Here is a 19,188-nt window from a genome sequence, read left to right on the forward strand (position 1 = left end):
CAGCTGATGAAAGGAGAGGGGTTCTCCGTGCACAGCAAGGGTTAAATGTTCGTTATAGTTTTAGTAAACCCACAACAGTAAAATCAGTCTGAGTATTACAAGCATGATTTACTACATATACACTGTGGAACCTAAGAGGTTAATCCTCCGCATTGTGTAAAAAGGCTGTTTGATCCCGTCTTCTCTGATCCTCCCCTTCTTCTACTGTACCCAATCCATCTGCTGTTAGAACAGAGCCTTAGGGGCAAGCTACACATGTTCAGTTTAGTGCGTAGTGCTAGAGAGTTTTTTCTTTTTCTTTGGGAGAGTGCATGTGATCAGCACAGGGCCAATCAGTACTGTCCACACAGAGGGTCAGGGGTCCTGCAGACTCACAGGACAGTGAGAGGAGAATGAAAATTCCTCCTACAAGCATTAACCAGTTCTCAGCCAGACAGTGATAGAAGTCACAAGACTGCTATATACTGCTGGTGAGAAAAGGTATTTAACAGTTTATATTTACTGAAATAATTGCATTTCCATGTTCTGTGTACTGTGGGGGACCAGATATAGTGAATGCAGGGTCCGGGGAGACCAGATATAGTGAATGCAGGGTCCGGGGAGACCAGATATAGTGAATGCAGGGTCCGGGGAGACCAGATATAGTGAATGCAGGGTCCGGGGAGACCAGATATAGTGAATGCAGGGTCCGGGGAGACCAGATATAGTGAATTCAGGGTCTGGGGAGACTGGATATAGTGAATGCAGGGTTTGGGGAGACCAAATATAGTTAATGCAGGGTCCTGGAAGACCAGATATAGTGAATGCAGGGTCCTGGGAGACCAGATATAGTGAATTCAGGGACCTGGAAGACCAGATATAGTGAATGCAGGGTCCGGGGAGACCAGATATAGTGAATGCAGGGTTTGGGGAGACCAGATATAGTGAATGCAGGGTCCTGGAAGACCAGATATAGTGAATGCAGGGTCCGGGGAGACAGGATATAGTGAATGCAGGGTCCATGGAGACCAAATATAGTTAATGCAGGGTCATGGGGAGACCAAATATAGTGAATGCAGGGTCCGGGGAGACAGGATATAGTGAATGCAGGGTCCAAGGAGACCAGATATAGTGAATGCAGGGTCTGGGGAGACCAGATATAGTGAATGCAGGGTCAGGGGAGACCAAATATAGTTAATGCAGGGTCATGGGGAGACCAGATATAGTGAATGCAGGGTCCGGTGTGACCAGATATAGTGAATGCAGGGTCCGGGGAGAGTGGATATAGTGATTGCAGGGTCTGGGGAGACCAGATATAGTGAATGCAGGGTCTGGGGAGACCAGATATAGTGAATGCAGGGTCCGGGGAGAGCGGATATAGTGAATGCAGGGTCCGGGGGAACAGATATAGTGAATGCAGGGTCCAGGGAGAGCGGATATAGTAAATGCAGGGTCTGGGAAGACTGGATATAGTGAATGCAGGGTCCGGGGAGACCGGATATAGTGAATGCAGGGTCCGGGGAGACCGGATATAGTGAATGCAGGGTCCGGGGAGACCAGATATAGTGAATGCAGGGTCCGGGGAGACCGGATATAGTGAATGCAGGGTGTGGGGAGAGCGGATATAGGGAATGCAGGGTCCGGGGAGACCAGATATAGTGAATGCAGGGACCGGGGGAACAGATATAGTGAATGCAGGGTCCTGGGAGACCGGATATAGTGAATGCAGGGTGCGGGGAGAGTGAATATAGTGAATGCAGAGTCTGGGGAGACCAGATATAGTGAATGCGGGGTCTGGGGAGACCGGATATAGTGAATGCAGGGTCCGGGGAGAGCGGATATAGTGAATGCAGCGTCCGGGGAGACCAGATATAGTGAATGCAGGGTCCGGGGAGAGCGGATATAGTGAATGCAGCGTCCGGGGAGACCAGATATAGTGAATGCAGGGTCTAGGGAGTGCGGATATAGTGAATGCAGGGTCCAGGGAGACCAGATATAGTGAATGCAGGGTCCTGGGAGACCAGATATAGTGAATGCAGGGTCCTGGGAGACCGGATATAGTGAATGCAGGGTCTGGGGAGACCAGATATAGTGAATGCAGGGTCTGGGGAGAGCGGATATAGTGAATGCAGGGCCCGGGGAGACCAGATATAGTGAATGCAGGGTCCGGGGAGACCTGATATAGTGAATGCAGAGTCTGGGGAGAGCGGATATAGTGAATGCAGGGTCCTGGGAGACTGGATATAGTGAATGCAGGGTCCAGGGAGACTGGATATAGTGAATGCAGGGTCTGGGGAGACCGGATATGGTGAATGCAGGGTTCAGGGAGACCAGATATGGTGAATGCAGGGTCCTGGGAGACAGGATATAGTGAATGCAGGGTCTGGGGAGACCGGATATGGTGAATGCAGGGTTCAGGGAGACCAGATATGGTGAATGCAGGGTCCTGGGAGACCGGATATGGTGAATGCAGGGTTCAGGGAGACCAGATATGGTGAATGCAGGTTCCTGGGTTTAGTAACACTGTAACTTTATGGGCTTGTTCACACTTGACTAAATTTCTAACTCTTACCAAATGCTCCTATAGCTTTAGTATAGGCGTTAGGCAGGCATTAATGAGCTTTAGTATGGGCATTAGACTGGCTTTTTACTAGCGTTAAAAACGCTCCCAAAACTCCTATAGTAAACTGTAATGTTATTAATCTATCACAACCACACCGCAAATGCCCCACAAATGCCTGCCAGTGCGTTTGTGGAGCGTCACCATAGACTTGCATGGGAGGCATTGAAAGTCTTTTAACTCCTCCTGACTTGACACGAGGCTTCAATTTTGAAGTGATGCGAAGCTAACGCTTCATGTTTTGATAATGTGAACAGCACTGTGTGCTGCTCATAGTATCATTTGCATAGGCGTTTGAAGAACGTTAATAATGCCCCTCATACGCCTGCTTTCAATGCCAGTGTGAACTAGGTCGCTAATCTTTGGTGGTTACACTCAGGGGCGGACTGACAACTTGTGGGGTCCCCAGGCAATAGGGGATCATGGTGCCCTGGGCAATAGGGGATCATGGGGCACCTGTGTCCTTGCCCAAACTCAAAAAAGCCTATGAAAAAGGTACCCTACTGACCCCGGGCCCTCGGGCAGTGCCCACATTTCCAAATGGTCAGTCCGCCACTGGTTACACTGTGATGTCAGCATATAAAATGCAGAACCAGTAGTCCTGCATTGTAAGTGTGGACATGAAGGGACCCGGGGTGTCAGAGAGAAGAGAGAAGCTGGCTGTGGGGGAGCAAGAAATAAAGGAAATAGTACAACCATAGATTTAACAAATATTTAACCGTTTCCATTGCGGAGGGGATTTTTTCTTCAGTGGTTGTAAACCCTCACATATACCCAGTGCAGTGACTAGCCTCAGGTGATGCACACGGATGAAAAACTCTTCCTACATAAGTTGTACCAGTTTCTCTGCAATCTTCTCTTCTCTACATCTGTTCTAAGTTCAACATTCTAAAGCCTATCTGAGCTTTCAGAAAACAGGTGGTGGGGAGCTGAAATTACACTCTGCAGAGCTCAGGAAAGAGAGGTCTGAGAGATAATTGGCGGGAAGGGACTCCCCCCCTCCCCCCCTTCACACAGCACACAGGAACAGAGCTGAGACTGTGAATCACAGGCTGTGTGATGGAGCTCCCTCCCCTGTCATCTTTATCCTGTTATCTCTTGGTGTCAGAAAAACTTGTCAGAAGTACACAAAGCAGTGGAACGAGGCAGCAGAAAGAGATATGACACAGTGCTCCAGACTGAGACAAGTACACACTATAGAGGGATATGCTTTGTTCATGCTTCATGTCTGAGGTTTACAACCACTTTAAAACCTGGAGTTCGGCTTTATTATAAAATATTTGCCATCAAGCATAAACAAACAGATTTTGGGTTTTCATACACTTTATGCCTTATTATTGTTTAACTTGCGCAGCAACCAGTGAGAGCCCCATTGCTTCTCTGATACATTATTTTTAATGTAATATTTCAGGACAAGGAAATACTCGCTGCTGGGAGGCAGCAATCTGCTGATTTCCAATGTAACAGAAGGCGATGCGGGGACGTACACCTGTGTGGTCATCTACAAGAATGAGAACAGCACCGCCGCGGCAGAACTGAGCGTCCTGGGTAAGTGCTACGCGCTGATTCCAATATTCTCCGAGTACTACAAAAGGTTTAATTAATATTTAAAATGCAGCTAATGGCTGGATGTGACTTGCTGTGATGCCGCTCACAGCAAGTTGTATGTAGCGAGACATAATAATCGTGAATCTTGCTTTTCGCCCCTTGCTTACTCTGCATCTCAGCACTCATCCAAATGTTTAATTGCACATACAGAGCTATTAATGCAGCTGCTTGTGGACTCGGGATGTGATTTAGGTTTTTTGGGGTGATATTTGCAATACTTCTGTAAAAATCTGTATTCCGCGATGTAGTCGGTTGTTTCTGCAACTAATAGCTTTGCGATTTATAACTAAGGATTAGTTCACACTAACTTTAAAAGCAGGCGTTTGAAGGGGGTTTTTAATGCTCCTCAAACGCCTATGGAAATGATACTATGGGCAGCACACAGTGCTGTTCACATTAGCAAAACATGAAGCGTTGGCGTCGCATTGCTTCAAAATTGAAGCCTCATGTCGAGTCGAAGTCTTTCAATGCCTCCCATTCAAGTCTATGGTGATGCTCCTCAAACGCCTGGCAGGATTTTGTGAGGCATTAATACTTTTATTTATTTCAGGTACTTATATAGGACCATCAATTTACACAGCGCTTTACATATATATTGTACATTCACATCAGTCCCTAACCCTCAAGGGGCGTACAATCTAAGGTCCCTAACCCTCAAGGGGTGTACAATCTAAGGTCCCTAACCCTCAAGGGGCGTACAATCTAAGGTCCCTAACCCTCAAGGGGTGTACAATCTAAGGTCCCTAACCCTCAAGGGACGTACAATCTAAGATCCCTAACCCTCAAGGGGTGTACAATCTAAGGTCCCTAACCCTCAAGGGGCGTACAATCTAAGATCCCTAACTCTCAAGGGGCGTACAATCTAAGGTCCTTAACCCTCAAGGGGCGTACAATCTAAGGTCCCTAACCCTCAAGGGGCGTACAATCTAAGATCCCTAACCCTCAAGGGGTGTACATTCTAAGGTCCCTAACCCTCAAGGGGCGTACAATCTAAGGTTCCTAACCCTCAAGGGGCATACAATCTAAGATCCCTAACCCTCAAGGGGTGTACAATCTAAGGTCCCTAACCCTCAAGGGGTGTACAATCTAAGATCCCTAACCCTCAAGGGGTGTACAATGTAAGATCCCTAACCCTCAAGGGGTGTACAATCTAAGATCCCTAACCCTCAAGGGGCGTACAATCTAAGGTCCCTAACTCACATTCATACATACACATACTAGGGACAATTTAGACAGGAGCCAATTAACTTACCAGCATGTCTTTGGAGTGTAGGAGGAAACTGGAGTACCCGGAGGACACCCACGCAGGCACAGGGAGAACATGCAAACTCCAGGCAGGTGGTGCCTTGGTTGAGATTTGAACCAATGACCCTAGTACTGCCAGGCGGTAATGCTAACCATTTAGCCACTGTGCTGCCACTATATAATTTGCGTTTATTATAGGCATTTGTAGCGCTTGTAAAACGCCTCAAATCTGCGCATAAGGCATTCGGGGAGCGGTTTTTAACACTTGTAGCACGCCCATACTAATGCTCATTAACACCTGTCTAATGCTATTAGAAATTTGTGAACAAGCCCTAAGATTGCCAGCACCTGGGAAGAAAGTGAGTTTTCATGGCAGAATTGCTGGCCTTGCTGTCCATGAGATGTGTGAGATGTGCGCCAATGCCAAGCAAAAAAAATAAATGTTGTAGGACGGGGCAGTGACATAATGACATTTGTACTATGCTGGATGAGGCGTGTCCTGGATCTGGCAATATTGCTGAACTGCAGTAGAGAAAAGTGAGGTCAGCAACCTGGCTGTGCTGCCTGATAGACTGACCGACAATAGCTACAAATCTCTTTGCTGGTAGATGTTCACATATATGGAGTTTGCATGTTCTCCCTGTGCCTGCGTGGGTTTCCTCCAGGTACTCCAGTTTCCTCCTACACTCCAAAGACATGCTAGTAGGTTAATTGGATTCTGTCTAAAATTGTCCCTAGTATGTGTATGTATGAATGTGAGTTAGGGGCCTTAGATTGTACACCCCTTGAGGGTTAGGGACTGATGTGAATGTACAATATATATATGTAAAGTGCTGCGTAAATTGATGGCGATATAAGTACCTGAAATAAATCAATAAATATATGTATTTCAATAGCACACATGACTTATTGCCTGGAGGCAGGTGTAACTCCTTTGGTGTTAGCCTGTAATACCTCTTTATTACCAGGCCATTTTTCCGTTTCCATTGCCTTGATAGTTTGACTGCCAATCAGGACCAGGAGAATGGGTGGGCAAGAGGGGCAGCTGCCCTGGGTGCAGCGAAGCAAGTGGGGCAAAGAATGGATGCAGGTTGATCAGGGGTGCATTTACGACAAGACAAACAAGGCATTTGCCTAGGGCAGCATTTTTCAGGGGGGCGGCACCGCCACCACCAGAAGAAGGGACACATGCGGCATGAGGACCAGGTGGCATCCGAGAAAGGCTGCGGGCTGCTTGACAGTGTATGTAGAGCCCTACACTCTTTCCTGGGAGGGAGGAGGCGGTGGCATGTGTAGGAGGGTGGTGGTAGTTGAAAGCTTTCTCGGCCAGCGAGGGGAGGGGGGGCTCTTGGTGGTGCTGTGATGTTGGTCAGTGCCAGGCTCTCTCGGCAGGGGGGTGGGGGGGGGTGTAGGTGGAAGGCGGATGATTTTTGTGTTGCCTAGGGCAGCACAAAACCTAAATACATCACTGAGGGTGGGAGGGTGGTACACCCATTCTACGGCATGTAGTAATAGTAGGGGAGGGGGCCACAGTTCTGGATCCTTGCCCTGCAAGCTGGACAACCCTGTCCCAGTACTGCTGCCAATTACTCTATCATTCAACACTGTACCCAAATGAATTTTATATCATTGATTTGAGACGGATAAAGTGTTCTTTTGGTTGTGTTTGGTTAACCCAACATTTCATATTCCTAATATGTGCCTGCTGTACCATGTACTTGTATATAAAAGTATCCTTTTCTCTTTGTATTGCTTCCTTTGTGTGAAATCCCTGGTATTCCGGCCAGTCCCTCTGCTTTCCTCTTAAAACTGACCACACTAGGCATGCAACCACAGCATGATCAGTTCTCCAGCTGTGCTGGAAATTCAGCCTTCTCTCCTCCAATGATCGGACTTGTACTGACACTCCCTCCCCTGCACAGCCATTCACTGGGAACATCAGTGTGTTTCTGCTTCTCCTCCCCCAGCTTTCTAAGCTTCTTATGTAGCTGAGCACAGAGGGTATGTGAGCACTTATATAAAAGGGGAAAAATGTATTTATAATGTTTTTATATCTATACACAAATGTTTTGCCTTTCATTCTAAGGCCTGTTTTACAAGGTGAGTTCACATATACTTTAATAACCAGAGTTTTTAATATTTTTTTTTACTGTATAAAGGATAGTGGACATGCCCAAGTGATCTGATTTTTTTTAAACAACTGTTTGGAAATGAATGTCATTTGGGAGGTTAACACATGGAGCTTGCTAATGGTGCACTACATATGTTAAAGGAGAAGTTTGGGGGTTGTTAAAAAAAATAAACGTACATACTCACCTCCATGCTGCAGCATCAATTTGATGCTGCAGCTGTCCTCCAACCGGCTCCAAGCCGAGAACTGAGCAAGGACCAATGATCACTCAATTCTTGGTCAGCTCTGAGCCGAGAGTGGTGACTGTCAGTCACCGCTCTCTGCTCTGTTGCTCCACCACCACTTACTGGAGTGCTGGACTTGGGAGGGGGTGGGAGTGGCTGGCTTTGGCTCTCAGTGGCTTGCGGAGAGTCTTAGCCAGCTGCCAACCAGGCACCTGGGCAGATCCAGACAATATGTTTGGGATCCTTCCTGGAGCAGCTCTGTGACATCAGCTGACAGCAGAATTTGTGAGGTTAAAACATGGAGCTTGCTAATGGTGCACTACATATATTAAAGGAGATGTTTGGGTTTTTTTAAAAAAATACATAAATACTGATCTCCATGCTGCAGCATCAGTCCCCCGCCGTCTCTAAGCTCGAGAACTGAGCAATAACATGACCGATGATCACTCAATTCTTAGTCAGCTCTGAGCAGAGAGCGGTGACTGTCAGTCACCGCTCTCTGCTCTGCCGCTCCACCACTTACTGGAGTGCTGGACTTGGAAGGGGGAGGGAGTGGCTGGCTTTGGCTCCCAGTGGCTTGCTGAGAGAGTCTTAGCCAGGTGCCAATCAGGCATCTGGGCAGATCCAGACAATATGTTTGGGATTCTTCCAGAGCCTGGAGCAGCTCTGTGATATCAGCTGGCAGCAGGCTTTAGCCCACAGTCAGCTGATTCTGGGTCACAGGAGAGCACAAATGACTGCTGTCCTGTCAAAAAAGCTTTGGCCATAATTATCTTTTAAATGTACAGGACATACACAGAAGGAGGTGAAGGGGTTAATGTACAGGTTACATACAGTGGGAAAACGGGGATGAGGGGGATAGTATACATGGATAAAGAACGTGAAGGGTTAATGTACAGCCACCACAAAGACAGGAAGGAAATGAGATGGGAAAGGAAGGAAGGAAAGGAAAAGAAAGGAAATTAAGGTCCCACAATCAATTACAACCCCTCACCAGAAACCTGTTGCTGCTGGTGATCCCTGATTCATTTACAAATCCTCATTAATAATTATTCACTTCCTCTCCTTTTTCTGCAAGAGGAAGGGGCAGGCTCTCACATGTAAACACTGTAGTATTTACATTTCTGATTGCTGTGATAGGTCATCACAGAGTACAGAGCCATTCAGATCAGCTCTTTACCTTAAGGGAGATTTACTAAAGCTGGAATCTGGTGCAGCTGTGCATAGTAGCCAATCAGCTTCTAACTTCAGCTTGATTAATTAGGCTTTCGCAATAAAACCTGGAAGCTGATTGGTTTCTATGCAGAACTGCACCAGATTGTGCACTTTCCGGTTTCAGTGAACAACCCCCCATTGTGTCTGTGATCTGAGCAATCAGATGACAGTTCAGATTGCAGTCAAACACAGGTGCAATGGCTGTCTGTACTTTTCCATTGCAGTGCCGTTTATAAATGTCACTACAGAAATTCATGTTCAGCACTTTGGCGTTCCTAAATCACAGTGGTAGTGAGACTGCTAAAATGACCGTAAGGACACAAATATAGTATCCGCTGTCAATGACTTTTTATTCCAAGTTCAAGTTACAGGACTGGCATTCTTTTTATTATTTTACTACTTGCGGGGTTACTGCCTTGGAACAAGCATGCAGCCGGGACGGATGATTTCACATGCTTGTTCTGGGTCAGTGGGTCACCAGGTCGTGAAGCAAAGGTTAGTATGGTGATACTATTATGTTAGTATGGAGATTGCACCTTCAAAAAGGAGTCAGCAATGGCAGCTTCCTTAGTTTTGTCCTGGTGGGTTTTCTTTACAACATATCTAACCCAAAAAGAAAAATTTAATGTATTGTAGCTTACAGGTTCTTCGATGTGGTAGCGGCATTACCCACATGGAAGAAAAATATATTCAAAATCAGGGGCGGACTGACAACTCATGGGGCTCCCGGGCAAAAGGGGATCATGGGGCCCCTGTGTCCTTGCCCAAACTAAAAAAAGCCTATGAAAAAGGTACCAGGGGCATCTCATGGGGCCCCCTACTGACCCCAGGCCCTCGGGCAGTGCCCGAGTTTCCAAATGGTCAGTCTGCCCCTGTTCAAAATATATTTAAAAAAAACTTCTTCCAAACAATATTGACATATATTTGAAATACTACAATTTTGGCCATATTCAATATATTTCAATGTATATATATATTGCATGTTGAAATGCGTTTTTTATATATTATAAAATATTTTTAAAAATATATATTTTTTAAATAATTCTTCAGACTTTTTTTTAACATATAAAAAACTCATTTTTACATATATTTGTAATTTCCCCTCTCTCTTAGATTGTAGCAGGGCCCTCCTAGTCCTAACCCTCTTGTATTGAACTGTATTGTTGCTGTATTGTCTCCCGTTATATTGTAAAACACTGAGCAAACTGTTGGCGCTATATAAATCCTGTGTAATAATACTATTCCAAAAATTTAGATTAAATGTATTTTTAAAAATATTTTGTAATTTATTTATTATAGGTACTTATATAGCACTGTCAATTTTACGCAGTGCTTTACATATATATTGTACATTCACGTCAGTCCCTAACCCTCAAGGGGCGTATAATCTAAGGTCCCTAACTTACATTCATACATACACATACTAGGGCCAATGTAGACAGGAGCCAATTAACCTATCAGCATGTCTTTGGAGTGTGGAAGGAAACTGGAGTACCCAGAGGAAACACACACAGGCACAGGGAGAACATGCAAATTCCAGGGAGGTGGTGCCGTGGTTGGGATTTGTGCCAGCGACCCGAGTACTGCCATGTGGAAGTGCTAACCACTGTGCTGAAACACATTTCACCATACAGCATATATATATATATATATATATATATATATATATTTTTTTTTTTAAATATATTGAATATGGCCAAAATTGTAGCATTTCAAATATATGTCAATATAATTGGGAAGAATATTTTAAAAATATATTTAAAATATTTTTTTTTTCCATGTGGGTAGTTTTCTTTTTCAGGCTAAGTACGTTTTCTGAGAGTACAGAAAAATACCCATTGACTTTGCCAGAAAACGTGTAACTTTGCACTGAACCAAAATTTTAAATAATGTGATCAACCTTCCCAATTTCATTGGGACTACAGAACACCTCTCCCACTATTATAAAGATTGGGGGAGGTGGGGTTGTAGTTCATTAAGGCTAGGTTTACACCTATGCAGGGCTGTGTCTGCAGTGCATTTTGCATTTTTGGCACTTGCGTTCTTGCCGCGTTTCTGCCGTGTTTTTGATGCATTTTGCAGGGGTTTTTTTTTTCATTTTTTTAAATTTAACTTGTTGCAAGGCAGATTTAAAATGCAAAATGCATCAAAAACACGTCAAAAAGTTGGCAAAAATGCAGCAAAAACGCAATACATGCTTTTCTGCAGTGTTTCCATTGAAGTCTATAGAACCAAAAAAACAACTTTTTGCATTCAAAAAGTCCCTGACCCTTTCCAAAAAACGCTTTGGGTTAAAACACACAGAAGTGAACATGTCCCATAGGAAATCATGTAAATGAACTACAACGTTTCTCCAAAACACTACAGAAAATGCTTAGGTGTGAACCAGGGGTGGACTGACAACTCATGGGGCCCCCGGGCAATAGGGGATCATGGGGCCCCTTTGTCGTTGCCCAAACTCAAAAAAGCCTATGAAAAAGGTACCAGGGGCATCTCATGGGGCCCCCTACTGACCCCGGGCAGTGCCCAAGTTTCCAAATGGTCAGTCCGCCCCTGGTGTGAACCTAGGGTAAAGGGGAACAACCTAGTGTGCCTGTGCTGCTCTTCTACAGATACAGTACACTGAGTGTCACCCTAGAGCAGGTTGTCACCCAAGGGCAGGAAGTGTGTTATTGGCAGGATCACCAGGTGAAAATAAGAGAAACAACTTCTAAAGACTGGTAAGCTGCAATAGATGACAGTTTTCTTCTTGGGTCTAAATACATGTCACGAAAAAGTAACTGACGTCTTCTTTGTAAGCACAGTTTGTGCCTATGCTGACTTTGATGCAAATATGTTTCTCATTCAGTTCTCATTATGTTCATACAATACATTCAGAGTTTATCTTCTTGTCAGTTATGTAAGAAGTCTAATTATACAACATTTTACCAAAGTATTCTTGTAACCAAAAGAAAAATAGTTCTGTGACTAAAAAACATCATTGTCAGTAAGATACAGCGATATATGAGTCACAAAAGCTGGTAAATCAGAAGAAATGGATCTTAGGAATATATAAACAAATAAAGAGGGAGAATGATAGTCTATCTTCCACCTATTGTTCCTGAACACAATCTCATAATCAGAGGAAAGAAGAATCCAATTCCATCATATCATTTACAAGTAAGGGACACGCTGCAACTTTTCCCCATTTTTAACAATAAAAATAGACCATTCTGTTTTAATTGAAGTCGGATATATAGATGAAAAACATCATGTTCTCTTCTCTGGTGTACTTAGATGGCTGATGATGCACGGCACTGGAACAATGAGGGGCGTCTTAGTCTATATTCTTTTTTATCTCATAGTTTTCTTTGATTTTGCCTGCACCGCTGATGCAGTAAGACCTATGAGTTAATGTATGTTCTTTCCTTCCTTCCTTCCTTCCTTCCTTCCTTCCTTCCTTCCTTCCTTCCCTCCTTTCTTCCTCTCTCTTGTCCATTCTTTCCTCCTTCCTTCCTTCCTTCCTTCCTTCCTTCCTTCCTTCCTTCCTTCCTTTCTTTCCTCCTTTCCTCCTTTCTTTCTTCCTCTCTCTTGTCCATTCTTTCCTTTGCCCTCCTCTGTCTTCTGTTTTCTTTCCCTCTCCCTCCTCTGTTATATCCTCTTTTTCTTTCTCCCTCCTCTCTCCTGTCCTTCCTTTTCTTCCCTTGTTCTCTCCCATTCTTCCTTTCCTTCTCCCTCCTCTCTTCTGTCTTTTGTTTTCTTTTACCTACTCTTTTCCATGGTTCCCTTCTTTTTCCCTCCTCTCTCCCATCCTTCCTTTCCTTCTCCCTCCTCTCTTCCATACTTCCTTTCCTTCAGCTTCCAATGATCTATCCTTTTTTCCATCACCTTCCTCTCATCCTTCATTTCTTTCTTTCTACCTCATCCTTTCAGTCCTTTCATTCCTTCACATTCCTTTCTTCCATCCTTCTTTTCTCCCTCCCCTCTTCCATCCTTCCTTTCCTTCACCTTCCTCTCATCCATCCTTCTTTCCTTCTCTCTCCTTTCTTCTGTCCCTACTTTCTTTTTCCTGCCTTTCTTCCCTCCTTCTGTCATATATTTCTTCATTCCATCCTTCCTTTTGCTTTTCTCCCAACCCCCTCTTATTTCCTTTCTCCTTCCATCCCTCACTTCCTCCTACCTTCCCCATCTTCCTTCCTCCCTCCACCATTTCTTCCTTCCTCTACCCCTTCTTATTTTGCTCCATCTTTCCTTTTTTCCTCCTTCCTTTGCTTCTTCATATCTTTCTCTTTTTCTCACTCCCATGTATAAATCAACATGATCTCCATGTATAATACATAAGGGGGGGTATGATCTCCATGTATAATACATAAGGGGGATATGATCTCCATGTATAATACATAAGGGGGATATGATCTCCATGTATAATACATAAGGGGGATATGATCTCCATGTATAATACATAAGGGGGGATATGATCTCCATGTATAATATATAAGGGGGGATATGATCTCCATGTATAATACATAAGGGGGGATATGATCTCCATGTATAATACATAAGGGGGGATATGATCTCCATGTATAATACATAAGGGGGGATATGATCTCCATGTATAATACATAAGGGGGGATATGATCTCCATGTATAATACATAAGGGGGGATATGATCTCCATGTATAATACATAAGGGGGATATGATCTCCATGTATAATACATAAGGGGGGATATGATCTCCATGTATAATACATGAGGGGGATATGATCTCCATGTATAATACATAAGGGGGGATATGATCTCCATGTATAATACATAAGGGGGGATATGATCTCCATGTATAATACATAAGGGGGGATATGATCTCCATGTATAATACATAAGGGGGATATGATCTCCATGTATAATACATAAGGGGGATATGATCTCCATGTATAATACATAAGGGGGATATGATCTCCATGTATAATACATAAGGGGGATATGATCTCCATGTATAATACATATGGGGGGATATGATCTCCATGTATAATACATAAGGGGGGATATGATCTCCATGTATAATACATAAGGGGGATATGATCTCCATGTATAATACATAAGGGGGATATGATCTCCATGTATAATACATATGGGGGTATATGATCTCCATGTATAATACATAAGGGGGGATATGATCTCCATGTATAATACATAAGGGGGGATATGATCTCCATGTATAATACATAAGGGGGATATGATCACCATGTATAATACATAAGGGGGGGTATGATCTCCATGTATAATATATAAGGGGGGATATGATCTCCATGTATAATACATAAGGGGGGATATGATCACCATGTATAATACATAAGTGGGATATGATCTCCATGTATAATACATAAGGGGGGATATGATCACCATGTATAATACATAAGGGGGGATATGATCTCCATGTATAATACATAAGGAGGGATATGATCTCCATGTATAATACATAAGGGGGGGGATATGATCTCCATGTATAATACATAAGGGGAGGGGGGATATGATCACCATGTATAATACATAAGGGGGATATGATCTCCATGTATAATACATAAGGGGGATATGATCTCCATGTATAATACATAAGGGGGGATATGATCTCCATGTATAATACATAAGGGGGGATATGATCACCATGTATAATACATAAGTGGGGATATGATCACCATGTACAATACATAAGGGGGGATATGATCACCATGTATAATACATAAGGGGGATATGATCTCCATGTATAATACATAAGGGGGGATATGATCTCCATGTATAATACATAAGGGGGGATATGATCTCCATGTATAATACATAAGGGGGATATGATCTCCATGTATAATACATAAGGGGGATATGATCACCATGTATAATACATAAGGGGGATATGATCTCCATGTATAATACATAAGGAGGGATATGATCTCCATGTATAATACATAAGGGGGGGATATGATCTCCATGTATAATACATAAGGGGGGATATGATCTCCATGTATAAATACATCAGTGGTTCATATAGTGAACTCGGTGTAGAGTTATTCACCCTGAGGTCATCACAGAGGACACGGGGGCACTCTTTATGTCTGGAGGAAAAGAAATGTAATCTCCAAACATGGAAAGGTTTCTTCACAGTAAGAGCTGTGAAAATGTGGAATAGACTCCCTCAAGAGTTGGTTCTGTCCAGCTCAGTGGATTGCTTTAAAATAGTCCTGGATTCTTTCCTAGATACACAGAATATAACTGGATACTAACATTTATAGGTAAAGGTGATCCAGGGAATATCCGATTGCCTCTCGGGGGATCAGGAAGGAATTGTTTTCCCTGCAGGAGCAAATTGGATCATGCTTTGCTGAGTTTTTTGCCTTCCTCTGGATCAACTGTGGGTATAGACTCATCTTCCTATTTTTGTCCTTCATCCACCCAAGGATATGAAATGTAATTTCTTGCAGTAAGCTCCAGACATTGCAGTATGAGTGTGGACATTGCAGTCATGCCGTACAGAACGTCCTCTGTTGCTTTGTACAGGCGGTGGAAACATGCAGTCAGTTTTTTTTGTTCCGCTCTAAAGAGACAGTGTTATATGAAGGCATAGAAGATTTGGCTCCATCTTATAAATTGGAAAGATAATTGGCCCATTGGGGGGAATGAGACTCCTATTATATCAAACCCGCCATCATCCATTAGCATGCCGTTGCCTGGAATAAAGCTTAACGTACAGGGAAGGCCAGCTTGGCCCATAAGTGGTTGGTAATGATGCAGGTATTAGCGAGCACTGCTCTGTGGTTTCGTTCTCTCAGCTGTTTGGGAAGGTGACGCATGGCTGAGCAGTCACTCAATGAGTTATGAAAATGTATCTGGGTAGCGGAGAAGAGGAAGCGACCTGCGGGGTCTGAGCGTCAGAGGTCAGATCAATGAACGTCTGCTGACAGAGCAAGGTGAAATCACACTCTGGGGAACCTCAACCATAAACTGGGCAGATTCCTGGAAGTAGAATTGATGCATTTTTAACAACGCAGAGAGAATCGCAAAAATTCCACCAGACTGCGCACTTAAAGAAGCCGTTTTTAAAAAAATGGTGACTAACAGCAAAAAGCCTTGGCAGATGGCCACTTAGAGTGAAGGTGGGCTTTGGGCTGCATTTACAAGAATTCCTATATAAAGGAAAATGTTACAAATTGATACAAACAACATAATTGTCACACTTTCTTGTCATTTAAAATAATTATAAAACCTTTTGTGTTTTCAACTGCAGCTGCTATGCTTCTACAATTACCAAGAACTTTTTTCTGCTTTCACACCATAGCAGCCAACACTGGATGTAGACAGGATCTAAACGTCAAACAAAAAAAGGATGGTGCTGCACTCCGAATAATAAACATAAAACAGGGTGATCCAAATGAACAAACGAAACCAGCGCTCAAATCTTCATGTAGACCAGCGGTTCTCAACCTGTGGGTCGGGACCCCTTTGGGGGTCGAATGACCCTTTCACAGGGGTCGCCTAAGACCATCGGAAAACACATATTTCCGATGGTCTTAGGAACCGAGACACCGCTCCTCTATCTGTCTCCAGGCAAATGCAGATACTCTATGAGGTAGTGGTGAGGGCGGCCGGAGGGGCTCGGCAGGGTGTCCTGCACTCCCGGCTTTCTGCAAGCCTCTCACGCTGAACTAACACCAGCACACTGACTGGCTCGCTCCCTCTTCCCTGTGCGTTATGAGCGGCCGGCCAGGCTGGAGGCTCCTCCCCTGCAAAGGGCGGGTCGGAGGTGCCGCGCTGCCGCCCACTGGCTGACCTTGCACCTGCTGCATGTTTCCCCGGGCGGGCAGCTGCTCACAACAGCTGGATAGATGTGAGCCGGGCCCCCCTTTGTCTCCGGGGAGGGGGGATCTGGTTACCCGCAGAGCGTGCGCCCTACAGCCGCTCACCTCCCACGGAGGCTTCTTCTCACAGCACGAGGGCTGGCACCGGGCACACGGCCCCCTAGGGGGAAGTACACAGCGACCAGTAATCCCAAGCTTTCCGGGATCATACAAGGAGCCTCAGGACAGACAACTTGGTGTGGGAGAGGGCTAATATCCCTGGGGGGGAAGGGGGGAATACTGGCCATACACACTTCAATTTTACTATCAGATCCAATTGGCAATCAGATTAACTTCCGTTCCCATTAAATTCCTTCAATCGATTGACCATGGCGCAAAATGATCGACTGTTTTGCAATAATTTTATGGTTGGGGGTCACCACAACATGAGGAACTGTATTAAAGGGTCGCGACATTAGGAAGGTTGAGAACCACTGATGTAGACTAAGATAACTGAAACTGGCATTCGTAGAGGTGCAGCCCTTAACCACTTGCCGTCCAGCTGCTGTATATAAACGGCCGGACGGTGGCAGTCCAGGGGCGGGTTGACGTTCATAAACGGCGCCCGCCATTTTGGACTGTGCTCGCTCCCTGGGAGCGTGCAACACCGCAATCCGGTCACAGTGGAACAGTTTGGAGGGAGCTGAAACTCCGTGTTGCTCAGCAACAGCCCCGAAACCTGACAGATCTAGAGGAGATCTGTGTGGAGGAGTCGGCCAAAATCCCTGTTGCAGTGCAAACCTGGTCAGGAACTGCAGGAAACGTTTGACCTCTGTAATTGCAAACAAAGGCTTCTGTACCAAATATTAACACTGATTCTCTCAGGTGTTCAAATACTTATGTTCAGCAGTGCAAGACAAATACATTCTTTACAAATCATACAATGTGATTTCCTGAATGTTTTGTTTTAATTCTGTCTCTCAGAGTGGGAATGCACCTACAATGTGAATTTCAGACCCCTCCATGAATTCTAAGTGGGAGAACTTGCAAAATCGCAGGGTGTTCAAATACTTCTGTTCCTCACTGTACATATATATATATATATATATATATATATATATATATATATATATTAGAGTTAAGGGTTTGTTTTTTAATTGTTTTAAGGATGAAACAGGCTCACAAAAGGCTTTTGATGGTTCCAGAAGTTGTTTCAAACTGTACTGGACCTAATCTTGTGCCAAAAAAATGACTCTTTGTTAGCTGGGAGCATGACATTAGATATGGAAGAAGTAAGAGCTCTAATGCTAACTCTCATGCTGACCCTAGCGTTAACACTAATCTCAAAGTTTACCCAAACCCTTTCATTATATTTAAAGTCACATGATCACCATGGCAATACTTACAAAATAATTATACGGCTTTGTAAAAAAAAAAAAACATGTTTTTACCCACTTGCCCTCCAGAGGATTTTCCTGACCAGGCCATTTTTTGCGATACAGCGCTGCATTACTTTAACTGACAATTGCGCTGTCATGCAATGCTGCACCCAAGTGAAATTTACATCCTTTTTTCCCCACAAATAGAGCTTTCTTGGTATTTGATTGCCTGTCAGTTTTTTTATTTTTTTGCCCAATAAACAATTCTGAGAAAAAAAAACTAAATTTTTGACTTTTTGCTATTAAACATATCCAGTAAAAAAATTTTAAAAAAATCAAATTTCATCATAAATTTAGGCCAAAATGTATTCTGCTCCATGTCTTTGCTAAAAAAAATCCCAATACATGTAAATAATTGTTTTACATGAAACTGTTATAGCAGTCACAAATGGCAGTATATATACTGAAATTTTTTTTAAAAATTTTACTAGTAATGGTGGTGATCAGCGACTTATAGCGGGACTGCAGGACTGCGGCGGGCATTCTGACACTGGGGGGAACTGACTTGGTGTCACTGACATCCTCAGTGACACCAATACAGTGATCAGTGCTAATAAAAAGCAGTGACACTGTACTAATTGCACTAGGCAGGACAGGGTTAATATGTGGGGCAGTCAAAGGGTTAACTGTGTGCTGTTTTACTATGAGGCTGTATGCTGTGTTTCACTGTAAGTACTGTGCTTTGTATGGCTCTGCTTTTAGTTTTGAACAGAGTGGAAGGGGATTAAAACACCTATTAGGTTTGTATTGCTGTCTGTGCCGCCCGTTAGGGAGATTCACCCTCTCTATTTTTCCTGTTTACCATTACCATCAAAAAATAAAGTAAAGAAAACTCCAAATATTGGGTTGTCCCTAGAAAAATAATAGAGGGGAAATTTTCTAATGGCGACACTAGTTCTGGTGACTTGGGGGCCCCAAGGGATTC

General features: G+C 43.9%; 1 protein-coding gene across 2 annotated transcripts in view; it reads left to right on the forward strand.

Annotated features, from left to right (window-relative positions):
- Positions 1–19,188, forward strand: part of DCC (DCC netrin 1 receptor) — a 1,041,949-nt gene that overhangs the window by 474,873 nt on the left and 547,888 nt on the right. For both annotated transcript variants that reach the window (XM_089681618.1, XM_089681619.1), the window contains exon 5: positions 4,011–4,147. In XM_089681618.1, coding sequence (XP_089537744.1) covers positions 4,011–4,147 — 137 coding nt within the window. The remainder of the gene's footprint in view (positions 1–4,010; positions 4,148–19,188) is intronic.

This window comes from Staurois parvus, unplaced genomic scaffold (genome assembly GCF_062004578.1).
Source record: "Staurois parvus isolate SC_StPar_1 unplaced genomic scaffold, SC_StPar_1.0 ptg000272l, whole genome shotgun sequence".
Lineage (NCBI taxonomy): Eukaryota > Metazoa > Chordata > Amphibia > Anura > Ranidae > Staurois > Staurois parvus.